The following is an 18,290-nucleotide window of genomic DNA, read 5'->3' on the forward strand; positions in this document are numbered from 1 at the left end:
AATCTTTATAATCATTTCCAAAAAAGAAAGAATTAAGATTATAGATAGCTTTGTGCTTTCCAAGAGATTAATGTGTTGGTCCCATTGGTCTGATTCTTATTTATATTGTTTCAAAAGTTCCATAGTCTGTGAAAGAGTATATATACCCAACTTCTTCATTGTATACATGGAATATTAATCTTTTTTCTCCAGAAAAAAACTTACTAAAAAAAAGAGACTTATTTCTTTGCTTAATTATCAAACCACCTCTTATGCCATTTTCTGAGGTGCTTGAAATAAATCTAATTGATTATAGGAAGATTTACTTCATCTAAAGGAAGTCCAAACTAGAAGCCATGAAACACTTAGGTTATTGTTAGCTTTTAAAAGATGAGTGCTAAATAGATTATTTTCATTATTATTATTATGAGAATAAAAAGTAAGCTTATGGGTGCAAGATGGGTAGCTTATTAACTTTTGCCAAGAATCATTGAATCTGTTTAATATTGTTCTTAGATTCTGATATCTTGGGAGAAAAAAATAAACCTAGGCAGTTCTGAACATATAAAACTTGAGACCTTGAACTGTAATTTGAGGTACCCATTTTGCCAAGCAAACCTTCCTGTTAGCTATTACGTTTACCAGAAGTCTGGTCAACTGGAAGCACTTGTTCAGACTCATAAAAGATGCGCTGTATCAAAGGCCAACCTTGTCTTTGGTCCCCAAAGTAATATCTAATTACCATGTAAAGTTTTAAGAATAAGCTAAATGCATTAGTATCAAAGACATTTAAGTTTGGCTGGAATAGATGACATGACAGAGCAGATGTCAGAAGAACACTAACATATTATATTTCAAACAAGAGCAGCTTTAGGAAGTGAAGCAGACTTTTGTTTTTATGAAGCAGCAGTGTTCCCCTGTTAGTTACCTGACACTGTTTATACAGATAGCCCATTAACTGGAAGGACCATTTCACAAGGAAATGATCATTTTGTTAAAATCTATTTGAATAGTAATACCAAGAAAATTGGAAGAGAAAAGACATTTCAAAATATAGTAAAGGACCTTTTAAAATTCTATTTATCGTAGCTTCCCATTTAAAAAGTTATTTTCCTTTCATAAAATAGTAGATATTTATTTAACTACTTAGTTGGTTACACTGAGTAGTCAAGGTAAACTCTAAGGTACTTAAATGAATCTTGCATTTGGTAGCTTCCAGTTGAGAATTAAGATTTAAGTTTGGTTGATAACAGTTTTTTAAATAAGCTTTTATTGTACCCCCACACTGACCTCCCTTAACTGTGACATATCTTATTCACATATCTAGTTCTGTCTTGCTTCCATTTTAAAAAATTGAAAGTGGATTGCGATTTTTGAAAGAATAATAATGAGACAGTAATTGCTATCTATAAAAGGTGGTTATAAATTCATTTCATTAAAAAATCTGTCTTTCATTTAACCGGGTACTGAGAGTTCAAGAACTAATTCAAAATAGATTTCATCCTTAAAGTGACAAGATTCAAAATCCATTAATTAAGGCAAAACTCTGAGTCAATACTGACATCTACATATCTGTCTCATATACTGTGGTCTGGGTATTCCATAATCTGAGCTAAAGAATGCTTTCCAGTCATTTCTAGTTCCTGCTAGTGTCTCTGATGTTGCCTTTTGGCCAGGTATGATGTTACAAATGCAACAGTAATGTATTTTATCCTTGATACATTCTTGAGGAGCAAAATATGTGTTTGTAAACCTCAAAATGGAAAATATCAAGTCATTTTCTTCTTAATTTCCTGTATAATTCCAGAGAGGTAAAACATCTGCATAATCAGCTTATGATGAATAATAATGATAATAAGAATAGCTACATTTTTATAGCATTTACCATATGCCAAAAACCATGCTAAACACTTTACAGTTATCTCATTTGATTCTCACAACAACTCTTGAGAGGTAGGTGCTTTTATTATCTCCATTTTACAGTTGAAGAAACTGAGGCAAAAACCCAAGTTTAACAGCCAGCAAGTGTTAGTGGCCAGATTTGAACTCAGGTCTTCCTAACTCCAGGCCTAGTGCTTTATCCACTGTGCCACCTAGTTGCCTAATTGAAAGTTAAATGTGCAAAGCAAAGGGCTTTTGTAGAAGTTTGAACAGGAAACTATTCTAGCTCTAAAGGTTTGGTAAGGTTTCATGAAGAAACCTTCAATTGGGCCATTAATGAAATAAAGATTTTCAGCCAAACCAGATCCAGTAGATGAAATCCATCCCATTCTTAGGTTAGAGAGTTAAGAGGAGAGGATAAGCCCATAGGATGGTAACTAATTATAACATACATAATCTATTCAAAATAGGAGGGGAGCTATTGTAACAAGACTGGAAAGCTAGATTGGACACAGATTATGGAGGTCTCGAGTATCAGAATAAGTTTATTTTATGCTTGGTAGACAATGAAGATTTTTGATGAAGTGATTGATCAGAGAACTTTATTAGGAAGCTGATCTGAGCCATGGTATAAAGGATGGATTGGTGAGCCTAGAGGTAGGAAGACCTGTTAGGGTCTAACAGTTTTCTAGGTGATGAATAACAAGGGCCTGAAACCTGGGTAGTTGCAGTGGAAATGTAAAGGAGAAGACAGACGTGAGAGATTGTAGAAGGAAAACCAACATAACCTGATAACTGATTGGATATGAAGGATAAAAGCGAGGGATGGGAAGAGTCAAAGATGACAAAGTTTATTGCAGCAGTTATCTAATCTCCTTCTTCCCTAAGAAGTGAGTGTTCTTGATTGCCAGGAGAGAGTGTATATAGAATGAGAAGAAGAAAAGCCTATTAACAGACACTTGGGAGTCACCCACGTTAATGGTGTGTAAGAAAGTGAGGGACTAGCACCAAGAGGCAAGTCTTCACAGGATCACTTTCCAGTCATGAATTCTTTCATCATTTTCTGACAGAACTTACATTAAATCATTCCACTAATATCATACAGACTATTATTTGATTAATATAGACTTTATCCTTGATTATAGCCCTATTTAAAAAAAGCAGATATATTTAAAGATATATAAAATTATTTTTAAGGGATATTGTAAAAATTTCCAAAAATTATTTTTGTAATAAAAATATATGCTGTGTAAATGCATTGATATAGCACCTTTTGGGTAAAGTCTAATATTTTCAAATAAGAAAAGCAGGATGTGTCAGTTATGAAGTTTTTGGAATTATTAGTTGATATGATTATAGGATTTAGATCTGGAAAGGATCTTAATTATATACTAATCCAATCTTATTTGTTTTATAAATGAGGAAGATTAGACCAAGAGAGATTAAGTAACTTGCTTAAAGTCTTATGCAGGTAGTTAAATAGAGTTACGATTCATATGTGAGACCTCTGTAACTCCAGTGCTTTTGCTACTGGTTTAAAGTAGAAAGGAAGGGACATTATGTAATGTGGTGGTGGTGGTGTTTTGTTTTGTTTTTTTAATCAGTCTTTGTATTAGGCGCACACACACACACACACACACACACACACACACACACGCACGCACATCAGTAGAAGATTGTTACTTAGTTTTTATAGCTAATTGACCCAGGATGTCTTCAGAGTTTAATTATAGAACTTATTTAAACTTATGTTTCTTGAAAATGTTATATACTAGACATTTCAACATGGAGCTCTTTGAATTAATTAAACCTGTAGTACTGGACTAAGATAATTAGGGAGAAACATACAGAAGAAAAAAAAATAGATGTTTTGGGGGAAATAAAAAAGGATTTGACCTGTTAGTTGAAAAGGTTACGCAGGCTGTATAGACCTCCCTGCACTATCACCATATATTGTTTTGAAGCAAAAATAGATATTTGGAGTTCACCTTCAGTGTTCATAATCTCCTTGCCCAAATGTTCCTGGCCTGGAAACAATGTCTTGTAGTAATGTGAAAGCTATTTGTTTTTTTTTTTGTTTTTTTATATGTACTTTATTTTAATGTTCATTTTTTTAAAAAATCTGAATTCTAAATTGTCTTTTTCCTTCAGACCCTCCCTCACCCATTGCGAAAGACAGTAATATGATAAATATAAGTATTTAAATAGTTAATACTACCTTAAAGTGAGATAGAAGAATAATTGAAAATTTTAAAAAACAATTAAACCGAGATGAAATTTGTCACCTGCATGTGATTAATGAATTGACTAAAATTATTAATTTATTAAACATTAGCACTTGAATTAGCAAAATCAGGAGAGGAGTAAATGCCAGGGTGCAGAATATAGGATCATAAATGGAGAAGTAGAAGGGAATAGAGAAGGCATTTACAACCTCTTCAAATGAGAGAGTAAAGGCAAAAATAGGTTAGTAACATGCCTGAGGCCATACAGGTGTTACAAGGCAGAGCCAGGCTTTGAACCCAAGGCTTCTTACTCCAAAACTTGTGTTTTTTCCATTCTATCATACTGCCTCACCAAAGAAGAAATACAATTCTGAAAAGGAAAAAATGAGTTTCAAAGAGTGACAAAGCAGAAGTTATTACTGAAAAGCTAAACAGAAACAGAAGGTGAATAGTTGCAATAGTGTAAACTAGGGGTGTTCACTTACTGTCAGTATGATTTGATGACTCCACCTATTTGATGGTATAGTAAAAGAATTAAATAATTTCCAAGGTTAGAAAAGGAATAAGCCTAGTTGAAAATTAAAAATAAAGGTTAGGGGGCAGCTAGGTGGTGCAGTGGATAGAGCACTAGCCCTGAAGTTAGGAAGACCTGAGTTCAAATCTGGCTTCAGACCATACACTTGACATTTACTAGCTGTGTGACCCTAGGCAAGTCACTTAACCCCAATTGCCTAAGAAAATAAAAAATAAAGGTTATCCTAACCCTGTTGATTTGAGGAATGGAACTGAGAATGAGTGTTTGAGGTACGGTTAAGGCACAGGCTCCTCCTTTATAAATTGATATAGAGGTGCCAGAGTGCACCAGGAATCTGTGTTTAACATTTTTTATTAATTACTTGGATGGAGGTATGAATGGTATAGTTATCAAATTTGCAGGTGATGCAAAGTTAAGGGAATTGTTAGCACATCAAAGGACAGAGTTAGGATCCCCAAAGATACTGATAGGATAGGATATTGGGCTAAATCAGATTAAGTGAAATTTTATAGGATATGATGTAAGTCTTACATTTGGGTTCAGAAAATGAGTTTCACAAGTACAAGAGAGAGAGAGGCATGACAGCATAGCAGTTCATCTAAAAATGACTATGGGTTTTTTGAAAAGGACTGAGGTAAAGTAACTACAAGCTCAACATAAATTAGCAGTATGATATGGAAGCCAATAAAATCTAATGCAACCTTAAGTTTCATCCAGAAAGGCATATTGTCCAGAGAGGTGGTAGTCCCATTGTATTCTTTCCTTATTTAATGGAAGTAGTGTGTCAATTTAACACCTCATCTTAAAAAATAAACTGGAGATTGGTTAAAGTTGAACATTATATGATGGGTTCATGGCACAGTCAGTTAAAGAAGCATTTATTGAACACCTCTTATGTGCTGGGTACTCTGCTAGGTGCTGGGGATACAAAAAAAAAATTAAAATAGTTCCTACCCTCAAGGAGCTTATATTCTCCTGGATGATTGAAGGCATTGGGAAGAGTTAGCCTAGAAAGAGAGATTTAAGACATACTAGGTGTCATCAAGTATTTGAAAGGTTTTTATGTGGAAGAGACCAGAACAGATTTGTTCTTTTTGGCCTCTGAGGGCAGAAGTAGGAAGAATGGCTCGAAGTTTATGATTTAGGCTTTATTTCAGGGGGATTTTTTTTTTTTAACTAAGAACTCTAAAATTGGATTAGGCAGTCTGGGATGGTAATTAGTCTTTCTGCCATGGAGGGTCTTTAGGCAGATGGGGACAGCCACTCATAGTGAATGTTGTTGAAGGGATTCTTGTTCAATTTTGGATGTGGTGGCTACTAGAAATTCCTTCCATCTGGTGGATTCTTTGGTTCTATGAAAAGCAATCTACAAATCTGATAGGCTTGTTGAAGGCAGTATGAAATACAAAAGCCTTCTCACTGTTCTCAATTCTGAATAATTAGTGGAGATTCTCCAGTTATTTTCTTATATTTACATTTTACTATTAGCAAATGTTTATCAAGTGCCTTTTTTTTTTTCTAGATGCTGGGCAAGAATGAGGGAGATTATATCAAAAGGAACATCTTTCACTTTGCTAGTCTAGTTTGTATAACAGTTATTCCTGTTTAAGCTTACTTAATCTTCTAACAAATCCTCTAACAAAAAGCTCCATTAATGGGAAACAGGCAAATATGAAGATAAATGTAATTCAGGCTACATTTGAAAAGTGTGAAAAGACACGTACAAAATGTTACGAATTTCAGAAGAAGGAGAGTTTACTTCTCCAATTAAGAAAGGAGATAATTTGAAGATAGGCCTTGGCAAGAATTTGTTCATTAAATCATAACTTGCTACAAATTAATTATTATCATTTTTTTGTTTACAGTGGATAGAAGTTATGAAGAATTACAGTGGTTACTTAACATGATTCAGAATGATCCTGTACCCTATGTAAGGTTAGTTTACATTTGTTACTTGTGACATTTTGTATTTATAACATCTTAAACGGATTAGAATAATTTTAGGCAATTATAAAATAAGCCATTTTATGATTTTGCTAAGTAAGGAATTGTTATATGAATTACTTGTCCATTTTTATTGGTTTGTATTTGAGCAAATAATTCCTAAAAAATCATTGCCTAATATACTGGAAGCCAATATTATTAGTTCATTACTTTGTAGAGTGAGATATAATTTCTTTTTCAGGGAAATAGATTTGATAGAAATAAAAATTAGCTTGCTATATCACAAATAACCTGTTATATGGTATTACTGTTCTTTTCTAAAACAGAGTATAATGTCCTTCTACTTCAATTATTTTTAAAGTGAGAGGCAGTGTTGCATAGTAGATGGAGTACCTGCCTTGGAGTCAGGAAGTATTATTTCTAATACTTTCTGGCTGTATGACCAAGGCAAGCTACTTAACCTCTCAGTGTCCCCCAGATGAAGACTGTGTTAGAGCCAGGCTCTGTGCACTTCTGAAGAGCCTGTCATGTGTGGCCTTACATGGTTTTAGCCTGTCCTACCTTCTGTCACTACCTTCTTTTGGTATTGCGTTTTGTATTCTTCAAGTATAGCAAGGACGCTCAGGCCAGAAAGCTACTTATTTTCAGAGCTCCATATGGATTCTGGTAATGGGCTGACTGCAGCCCTCCTGCTTTCCAGGTTCCAGACTCTAGTTATGGTACAGACAACATAACTGTGGACTTTCCCTGGGTGAAGCCCTAGTAGACAGTTTCTGACATTGGCATTTGTCAACTCGCTGGAAGATTCTGTAGGTTCAGAGCAGCAGCACAGTCTGATAATCTCTGTTCTTCACTTGTGGGCTGAATGTCCAATCTTAAACCATTCTGGATGAGAGGGGCAGTACAGAGACCTTTGTGCCCATAGGCCGAGTCTGATACGCCCTTTCAGGAACAGAGAAACGGTGCTAAGGTCCTGCTTTGCATTGTGTATAAGATCCTGTCTTTGGGGTTAGAGCAATAGTGCCTCAGCTCTTGTGTCCACAGGGCTGAGTCTGAATTTCCAATCTCCTCTCTGGGTCAGGGACAACACTGTGGCTCTGTTCTGCTTTCATGTCTGGCTCCATAATCCTGGCTCACACCTCTTCCACAGTTCCTGCCCTGTTACTTGCCTGTGGGTCAGTTTTGTTTAATTAGGTTAAGTTGTAGCTGTTTTAATTGCATGCCTTAACTTATTTTTATTTCTTAATTTCATTTAGTATTGATTTTGATCTTTGTCCTAATTATTTGGTGGTCTGGCAGTATACTACACAGCTGATTCAGAATTGACTCTCATGTCATCAGCCATTTACTGTTAGATTATAATCAGTCTGTTTTTTTTTATAATGTTATTTAGTGATTGTTATGTCTAATTTCTTCTCATTTTCTTTTTGAAGAAAATATAAATGAAATGTAGTTATGAATCTTATGTGTTGTTTGTAAACCTTTGGCCTTTATAGTTTCTCAGTCTTGTGCCACATTTTCTAAAAAATTTTTTTCAAGTCTTCCCATATTCATCTTTACGTTGTAGTCTCCAGATATTAAAGTTTGTCCCAAATTGGTTTGGAGTTTCTTATCAAGTTCTTTGTCATGTTTCTTTACTTTTGATTCTGTGATTCTTCATTCTCTTACACCGGTGGTACAGAAGTTGTCATTATTTTCATGCTGATTATTTTTCATATGCTTATCGTGGGCACTGCGCTATGAGTTGACCAAGTGATCCCAGGAAATAATGTTTCTTGTTGCCTTTGAACACAGGAAAACCAACTCTTTTATTTGCTGTTACAAAGAGAAGGCTTCCTTTCAAAGGTTCTAGGGATCATTCATTTACAAGTTCCTTTTGTTTTCTAGTTTCATTTATGCTGAAAATGCCAATGTTGATATGATTCCTTTACTCTTAGTGGTATGTTAATTTGTTGGTAATTGGACAGTAATTAAGTAATTAACTTGATTTTCTTGGATGGTCTGAGAACTATTATTCTTAGCACCCTCTGCCCTCTTTTTCTATCACTACAACCATCACTGCAGAAGTGGAAGGTATAAGACTGAGGGCCATCTTATGTTTTCCATAGTTTCGTGGGTTACCATGACCATAGAATTTATTAACTAGTATTCAGCCTTTTGGTAATGAGCCTTTCCACACTTAGCTAGACTGATCTTTGGAAAAAGCAATCTGTCATCCAGACCATGTGAGAAACTTTCCAACATTGTATAATCTGCCAGATCCTGTAATTACACTGCTATACTCTTTAAGAATTTAACATCATTTATATGCCACAATTGAAATAAGACATTTGTGGAGATCTAAAAGGAGCTGTTCATCTTATATAAAATTGTTTTTATTTTAACTCAGGCACAAGATTTTAAACATGCTTACTAGGAATCCACCATTCACCAAGAACATGGATTCTCCCTTATGCAATGAAGCACTGGTAGACCAACTTTGGAAACTTATGAATTCAGGTAAGAGCAAGTGGCTCTTGTTACTATCACTATTATTTTATGTATTTTGTTAACCTGTTGTGTTTTGAACTGTTTAGAACTTATAGCTGGTTTCCATTGCTTTTTAAGAGCTGAAGAAATTGAGGATTCATTCTTTTTTTTTCCCCAAATATTTTTATAACCTTGGTCAGTATGCTTTATCGGAAAGATCAAATGAATTGGAAATAGGCAGGTCTGAATTCTTCTTCCAGTTCTGTTTGCAAGTCAGTGAACTTCTTTAATTTCCTTATCTGCAAAGTGGGTTTAATAGTACTCAGCTATTTTTTACAGAGTTGAGGATAAAATGAAATAATGTGTGTGAAAGAGTTGGAAAGAGGAAGCTTTGTATAGATACAACATATTACTGATTATTAAAGTTCTGGATTATGAATTTGGAATTAGAACATTGATTCAAATGATTAACAAAGATTAGATTTAGATTATTAGGTGTGTGTTCTAGTGGGAAGAAAACCTACATTAAGAGAGCAGCACATTCATTCATTAGATAGACTTTGGGTAGGTCACTGATATTATATATATATTTGTGTATATGTGTACGTGTAAATATGTAGAAATACTTTGATATCTATAAAAATATTGTTACTATTGTAACAGGGAAACGGTGTAGTATAATGAATAGGGTGTACTTAAGTAGAGAGACTGTGGGTGGTACTGTGTAAAAGGTACTGAACTTGGAGTCACAGGACCCGAGTTTGAATTCTGACTACCATTTATTATCAGTGTGATATTGGACAGGTAACTTTACCTCTCTAGGCCTCACTTTCCATATCTGGAAAATAAAGGGATGGATTAAATGACCTCCAAGGTTTTTCAGATCTAGATCTTTGCTGTTAAGGAAGGGAAGATTTTTCTGATGAAATGATTTTCAGAAGATTTTGGACATTGCAAGTTTGTTTTCTTAGCAATAAATATACAATACTTGGGCATCTTGCTATCTGCTCTGCCATTTCCCCCCCTTCTCCTGACCTAGAACAACTGCCCACCAGACTAGGAAAAAGATCATAACCCTCACAAAAATTAGCTAGTTCACTATGTGTAGCTGGTTCCTGGACTATGCTTCAAATACCATCCAGCCACCTACATGAAAACAAGGGCTGCCCTGTTATCTTGCCATTCTCCTTCCTCTTGTTCTTTCTCTGGGAATAGTGATCAAATCAGTGCTATCATTACTACTACAAAAAGGCATGACAATCTACTGTCCTATTTATTCACTCATAAGCCCTCTGACCTCTCAGACCAAAAACTCCCTTCTGTGTCCACCACTCTTTTATTTCTGTCTTTTCTTAATAGAATTAAACTATTTGAGAACAGGGGCTATCTCACTTTTGGATTTGTGCCCTTAACACCAAGGACAGTGCCTGGCACATGGTAGGCACTTAATAAATTCATTTTCATTCATCTGTTCATGGAAAGATGGATCATAGGGCATTACTATAGGAGTGGAGCAGTGGGACTTAATCTGAGCAAAGAATGAATAAAAATGTTAACTGTTTACTTCAGTTTTCAGAACCTTGTACTTATTCTTAATTTCATCTTGAATTAATAACAAATTCTCTTAATTCATCTACTTATCAAATAGGCATGATGTTATTAATTTGTTTCAGTTGAGTCCAACTCTCTGTGACCCCCTTTGGAGTTTTTTTTTTTGTTTTTTTTTTTGTTATGAAAGATCCTGGAGTGGTTTACCATTTCCTTCTCTGTCTCATTTTATAGATGAGGAAACTGAGGCAAACAGGGTTAAGTGACTTGCCCAGAGTCACACAGCTAGTAAGTGTCTGAGGCTGGATTTGATCTCTAACTCCAGGCCTGACACTAAAGCTACTGTGCCACTTAGCTGCCTCAAAGTAGGCATAATAATACTATTAAGAGGGATAAAAATTCCTAGGATAAGATGGTGTGATCACTTATCTATTAAAGTATAAGATGTTTTTGTCCTTTGGCTTGCTGAGTGAATACCAGTCTATTTATAAACTTCTGATGAAAGGTACGTTCAAAATGTACATGGTATATTTCTTCTAATTCTTTTATTCTGCCATTTGATGTTTAAATTAATACAGTTTACTATCTCAGGGAGGAGGGAGGGATAGAATTTTGAACTCAAAACTTAAAAAAATGTTAAAAATTGTTTTAACATGTAATTGGGGAAAAATAAACTATTAAAAATAAATTAATGCAATTTGCTTTGTTTATATAATGCATCCTATTGAATGCATATTTATTGATATTGTTTAGTAAGTTTTACTATGTTGTTTACTCAAATTTCATATATATATGCCAACTGTATCAGTTTTATTGGATTCTTCAAATATGAAATGCTAGATTATTTTCTTAAAAGAAACTTTAATAGGCCCTTAAAACTATATCTTAAAACCTATCACATAGGCTTGTTCTTTTCCCCTTCTCTTCATCTTGTAATCCCTTTATATTCTCTACTCTCTCTTCTGTTCCCCCAGTCTTTGACAAAGTGGTAGCCATTCTCTTTGCCAAGACCATCCCTTCTAAATGTGCCTGTGTTATCCTCAATCATCCTCCACTCTTTGTACATACTGTACTGCCTTCAGACACAAGTCTCCGCATCCTTGAAAAACCTTCACGAATAACCTCTTAATTATCCCATTGCATAGTCTTTTCTTTATCCTCATCCTTCTCAGTCTATGTCCTGCATTCAATGCTGTTGACCACCCTTTCTTTCTAGATATTCTGTGTTTTTGCTTAACTTCTCTACCCTGGTTTGCTTCCTCCCTGTTTTCTTTGCTCCTTTTAGGTCTCCTTTGCTAGCTCAGTATCCATATCATGTTTCTTAATGATGGATGTTTCCTAGAGGAAGGAAATAAGCATTTATTAAACACTTACTGCGTGCAAGGCACTATCCTAAGCACTTTCCAAATATTAGCTCCTTTACTCTTCACAACAACCCAGAGAGGTTCTATTATTATCCCTGTTTTATAATTGAAGAAATTGAGGCAGACAGAGGTGAAGTGATTTGCCCAATGTCATACAGCCAATAAATTTCAGAGGACAGTTTGATCTCAGGTTTTCCAGACTCCAGAACCACCACTCTACTATTCTACCTAGGTTCTTTGTAGACCTCTTCTCCTGTATTCTGTTTCAGCATCCTACAGCAATCCTGTGGGTTGAACTATCATCTTTATGTCTACATCCCTCCTCCATCTACATATCCAGCTCCAATTTTTATCCAGAGCTTCAGCCCCGATTCACCACTTGCCTCTTGAACATTTCAAACTGGTTGTCTTAGAGACATCTTCAACTCAACATATCCAAAGCTGAACTCATGCACTTTCCGCCAAAGCCTGCTGTCTTCCAAATTTCCCTATTTCTGTCGAAGTCATTACCATCCTTCTAGTCTCCCAGGTTCAAAACCTTGGCATTATCCTGGACTCCTTAACTTTCCCTTGTCCCACATAATCAGTTATTAAATCTTTCCATTTTCTCTCTTTATAACATCTCTCGAATCTGGACTTTTCACTCACAGCTACCTTGTTTGTTCAGGTCATAATCACCTCTCACTTTTATAACTTCCTAATCAAGTTTCCCCACTCAAGTCCATCTTCCACCCTGCTGCCAAAGTAATTTTCCCTAAGTAAAGATCTGACCATGTGATTGCTATACTCAGTCAAATCTGGTGACTTCCTGTTGCCTCTAGGATAAAGTGTAAACTTCTCTGTTTAGTTTTTAAAATCCTACATAGAAGAATTATATGAACATAGTTACAAAAAGCTTCACACAAATAAAGACTTCTAAACAATTGGAGAAATTTCATTGCTTATGAGTGTGCTGAGCTAGTATAATACAAAAGACAATACTAATACTACCTAAATTTATTTTCTTATTCCATGGTATACCAGTAACTACCAAAGAATTACTTGATAAAGCTAGAAAAAATAATCACAGAATTCATCTAGAGGAATAAAAAGCCAAGAATGTCAAGGGAATCAATGGAAAAAAAAAGGGTTTAGAAATATCAAATTTCAAACTATACAACAAAGCAGTAATCATTAAAACGCAATTTGGTACTGGGTTGGAAATAGAGAGGTCACACAATATATAGAATAAATAGAGATAGCATACAATATATAGAAGCAGATGAGCACAGTAACCTATTGTTTGACAAATCCATAGATCCCACGTATTGGAGAAAGAACTTGCTATTTGACAAAATCTGTTGAGAAAACTGAAAAGTAGTTTGAAAGAAACTACGTGTAGACCACCATCTCACACTGTATACCAAGATAAGCTTAAAATGAGTACATTATTTAGACATAAAGAGTGATGCATAAGCAAATTGGTGGAACATGAAAGATATTAGCTGTCAGAGATCTTGATAAGAAAGAGAGGGGTTCACAGGAATGGATAATTGTGATTATATAAAATTACAAAGTTTTTTCACAAAAAGCAAGTGCAGTCAAAATAGAAGCAAAAAACAAGAAAAAATTTTGTATAAGGTTTATCTGATAAAGGTCTCATTTCTAAATATATAGGTAGCTGAGTCAAATTTACAAGAACGAGATCCTTTCCTCGATAGATTAATGGTACAAATATATGAATAAGGCTGTGTTGAGAGGAAGAAATCTAAGCTATCTATAGCCATATGGAAAAATGCTCCAAATCACTAAATATTAGAAGAATGTCCATTAAAACAACCCTGAAGTACCATATCAACCCCATCACATTGGCTAAGATGACAAAACCAGTATGCTAGTACACTGTTGGTGGAGCTGTGAACTAGCCTAACATTTTGAAAAGTAATTTGGAACTGCACCCAAAGAGCTATTAAACTGTCCATACCCTTTGACCCAGCAATACCATAGAGATCTATACCATATGCCAAGGAGATCAAAGAACAGGAAAATGACTTAGAAGTAAAAAAATATTTATAGTGGCTCTTTTCATGATGACAAGGAATTGAAAACTGAGGGGATGTTCATCAATTCAGGAATTGCTGAACAAGTTGTGGTTTATACATGTGATGAAATACTATGCTGTAAGAAATGATGAAGGGGATGGTTTCAGAAAAACTTGGGAAGACTTATATGATCTGATATGCAAAGTGAATGAGCAGAACCTGGAGACAGTTTATATAATAAGAACAATCTTGTAAAGTTAATCAGCTCTGAAAGACTTAGTAACTCTGATTCCCACAATGACCAACTACAGTTCCAAAGAACTTATGATGAAACATGTTATCCACTTCCAGATAGAGAGCTGATGAGCTCAGTATAAATTAAAGCATATTTTCTTCTCTTTCTTTTTGGGGGCGCTGGGAGAAGGGAGTTGTCACGACTAATGCAGGAAATTGTTTTGCATCACTGTATGTACTTGAAATGGATTCTGTTTTTCTTGCCTTTTCAACTGGTAGGGCATAAGGAAGGGAGAGAATTCAGGACTGAAAATAAAATAAAAATTGAATTAATAAAAAAGAACAGTCATAACTAGTTTGAGAAGGAAAAATAAACATTAATGAACAGGTAGAAAAAAAATAAAACCCTACACAGCCTGGCCTCAACCTATCTTTCCAGCTTCACTGGACGTTACTCCTCCTTCCATATTCTCTAATCCAGCCAAACTGGCCTTCTTTCTGTTTCTCACACAAGATACTCCATACCTTCAGTGCACTTCCTCATTACCATAGACTCTTAAAGATATTCCCTTCTTTCCCTATCTTGTATTTAACTATTTTGTGTACTTTTGTATTTTTTTACTTTAATCTTTTGCCACCCTGCTTAGAATTTAAGTCTCTTGCTAGTAGAGACTTTAAATCCTTAGATTGTTTCGTACTCCTATCCATTGGTACATAATGGAGTACCTGGCACATGGTAAGTACTTAATAAATAATTGTTGATTGATTGAAATAAATTAAAATCTCATTCACAACTGAGTGCCTTTTTCTATATAGTAGAATGTCTATGTATCTTTACCTGTTTTTCATTATAAAGGTAATTTTATCCTTTGCTCTCAAGTTATATTTTAATAACATTTGGCACATTACTACAAGAATTACATATAAACAGCTATGAAATCATTCAGAACATTGAAGGCTCACTGTTCTATTTACATCATTATTTGTTTTTTAAAAGTTTATAGCTACACTCTAGGGGTTGGAATAAGTGACTTCTTCTGATTCAGTTTGGTCAGATTTGCCAGATGTCGGTATCAGGAAATAAACAGTTTTAATGTTAACATTAAAAAGTTTCAGAGCTCTTTTTTATCCCTTAGGAATAAAGTTTGTAAAGTATAATAGAATCATGCCAATTCATGCTTTGGAAAGCTGTGAATTTAGGTACCTATTGCAAAAAAATATGGATTGTTCAGATTTGCATTTAACTTAAAGAAGTAACATGGTCACTGCTGAAAGCCAGTTTGTGATGTTTGTCTGATTCATCTCCCTAAAAACTTCAGACTCCATTGGTTATCATGGGAGTTCTGGGTTCCACAACTATGTCTTAAAAACAGACCCAGTTTTCTTCTTGGTAGCAATTTATGTTACTCTGTCAATAAGTTACTACTCCAGGAAAGGGAAAGAGTATATTTGTAGTAAATCAGTCTGTTTACTTTACAGGCTTCTCTCTTCAGCAATTGTCCCAGTAGAGAAAATTGCATGAATACTAGTTTTCATTAAACTTTTTTTCCCAAAAATTTTTGGTTCAGCAAAGTAATGCCAATTAGATATTAATTGGTTTATATTATACAATAGTCTTGCTGGAGAAAAAAGTAGAGTGAAAGGATGGTGGGCATGTTTTTTTTTCCCTCTCATTTATTTAAAAATGTACCTTGCCATTTCCATCAGTTCATGTGCCTGACTAGAAAATTATAGAGATTTTTCCTCCATTGACTTTTGAGATACTGGTTTTGTTTTGTTTTTTTTTTTTTTCTGGTTGTCTCTGGTATGATTGTATTCTTTCTGAATTTACTTGGCTTGATCGTCATCCTTCTGCGTCCTGCCCTCCCAATTTTTTGGCCTCATATTTTCCTTCTTTACTCATTTCTCATGATTATGTTATGACCTTTCATAGACTCAGTGAGTATTCTTCGACTTCTGTATCCAGAAATATAATTTCTTTCCTGAGATTTTAATTCAGCCTTGCCAGCTGCTTGCTAGGCATTTTTTCTGTGTGTCCTATCAGTATCTCCAACTTTACATGTGTCAAATAGAACCAATTATTCCCTATTTCCCCAAACCTTATCCAACTTAGCATTTCTATTCATCAAATATTTATTAAGCACCAGTTAGGTGAAAGGCACTGTGGTAGATGCAAAGATTACAAAGACAAAAATAAATGCACTGGGGCAGCTAGGTGGTGTGGTGGATAGAGCACCAGCCCTGGAATCAGGAGGACCTGAGTTCAAATTTGGCCTCAGATACATAACACTTACCAGCTGTGTGACTCTGGGCAAGTCACTTAACCCCAATTGCCTCACGCCCCCCAAAAAATCAAATCATTGATACCTTTTGGGGCAGCGTGACCATGGGCAAATCACTTAACCCTATTGCCTCGGGAAGAAAAAAAAAAAGAAAAGAAATGGACCCTGTCCTCAAGGACAGGGCAAAAGAGTATTACTTAAGTAAGCACAAGGTATGTACAATGTACTACTAAGTAATTTTGAGAGGTAGAATGCTAATAACTAGGGCATTAGGAAAGGCTTTGTAAAGGAGATGGTGTTCAAATTATGCTGTAAAAGAAACTTAAGGATTTAATGAGGTAGAGGTGAAGAGAGGATATTCCAGGCCACTTAGGTGGAAAATGGAATGAGAAATCTGAATGATGACAGGAAACCATCCTGTCAGTCTCTCAGGTTTATCTCCCAGAGTCAACCTTAGTTCTTCCCTTTCCCTTGTATTCAATCAGTTGTGAAGGCTTGTTAATTCTGCCTTCACAGCATCTTTTCTCTATTCCCATGGTCGCTATCCTCTCAGACAAAATAAGATGACATGTGCCATGCCTAGAAAGTACTCCTTCTTCCTTTCCATCTCTTTGAATACTTAGCTTCCTCCAAGGGTTATTTAGCCCAGATGCTACTTCCTATGGGAGGTCTTTCATCTACCTGTAGACATCATGTATTCTCCTTCTCAAATTATCTTTACTTGTTTGTTTACATAGATCTTCCAGTAGAATATAAACTCCAGGGCAGAGTTTGATTTTTCTTTGTTTGTCCTAGTACCTATTGAAAAAGAATGTTTGCTATAAGGAAAGCTGAGCACCACAAAATCAATGTTTTTGAATAGTGATGCTTGAGAAACCTATTGAAAATCCCTTGGGGAGCAAGGAAATCAAATCAGTCAATACTTAAAAGAAATTAATTAAAACTACTCATTGGAATGACAAATACTGAAGCTGAAGTTTAAATACTTTGGCCACATAATGAGAAAACAGGACTCATTGGAAGAGACCCTGATGTTGGTAAAGATTCATGGCAAAAGGAGAAGGGGATGGTAGAGGATGAGATGGGTAGATAGTATCATGGAAGCAATTACCATAAGCTTGGACAGACTTTGGGAGATAGTGGAGAATAGAAGGGCTTGGCACATTATGATTGGACGTGAATGAACAAATAGTACCTACTATCATGCCTTGGACATTGTAGGTGCTTAATAAGTGTTTGTTCATTTGAGCTGAATTGAATCTTTAAAGAATGCCATGAGTGGAAAGATTAATGAGTTTCTTAGGGGTTGGAATTCAGTTAATTTAGAAAGATAAAATTTTAAAGCTAGAAGGAATCTTTAAAAAATCTTGTTTTAGAATAAGGAAATCTGAGACTTAAACTTTACTAAGGTCACAGAACTAGTTAGTTGAAGAGCTAGACCTAATACTCGGACTTCTTAAATTCTATCCCAGTGTTCTTTCTACTATGTAGAATGCTGCTTTAATTTTATTTTGGTCATGCCAATATCATTTCAAGATTTTGAGTCATGAAGTTTGTTGTTTTTTGTAACAGAAATTTAAAAAACCAAAAACTGTTCAAATTCTAGTGGTGCAAAGGTACTTCAAACAAGTCCAGTCTCCTTTAGGCATTAAAGCTTTGTGGCTACATATAAATACATAAACACCACTCTAATGGGTGCCCTTGGTTCACCGATATACAAAAGCAGCCAGCTTGGGTTGCTAAAGAGCTGTTATTTTTCACAAGCAGTTGCCGTGACTTGGTCTCCCTGTTCCAACAGGTGTCTTAAC

At 35.1% G+C, this 18,290-nt stretch overlaps 1 protein-coding gene across 3 annotated transcripts in view; it reads left to right on the plus strand.

The window, feature by feature from the left end:
• The window catches only part of TAF2 (TATA-box binding protein associated factor 2), a 79,085-nt gene that overhangs the window by 42,074 nt on the left and 18,721 nt on the right, over positions 1-18,290 (plus strand). For all 3 annotated transcript variants that reach the window (XM_027854031.1, XM_027854032.1, XM_027854033.1), the window contains exons 21-22: positions 6,486-6,555; positions 8,954-9,063. In XM_027854031.1, the coding sequence (XP_027709832.1) occupies positions 6,486-6,555; positions 8,954-9,063 (180 nt within the window). The remainder of the gene's footprint in view (positions 1-6,485; positions 6,556-8,953; positions 9,064-18,290) is intronic.

This window comes from Vombatus ursinus, unplaced genomic scaffold (genome assembly GCF_900497805.2).
Source record: "Vombatus ursinus unplaced genomic scaffold, bare-nosed wombat genome assembly UNPS02010284.1, whole genome shotgun sequence".
Lineage (NCBI taxonomy): Eukaryota > Metazoa > Chordata > Mammalia > Diprotodontia > Vombatidae > Vombatus > Vombatus ursinus.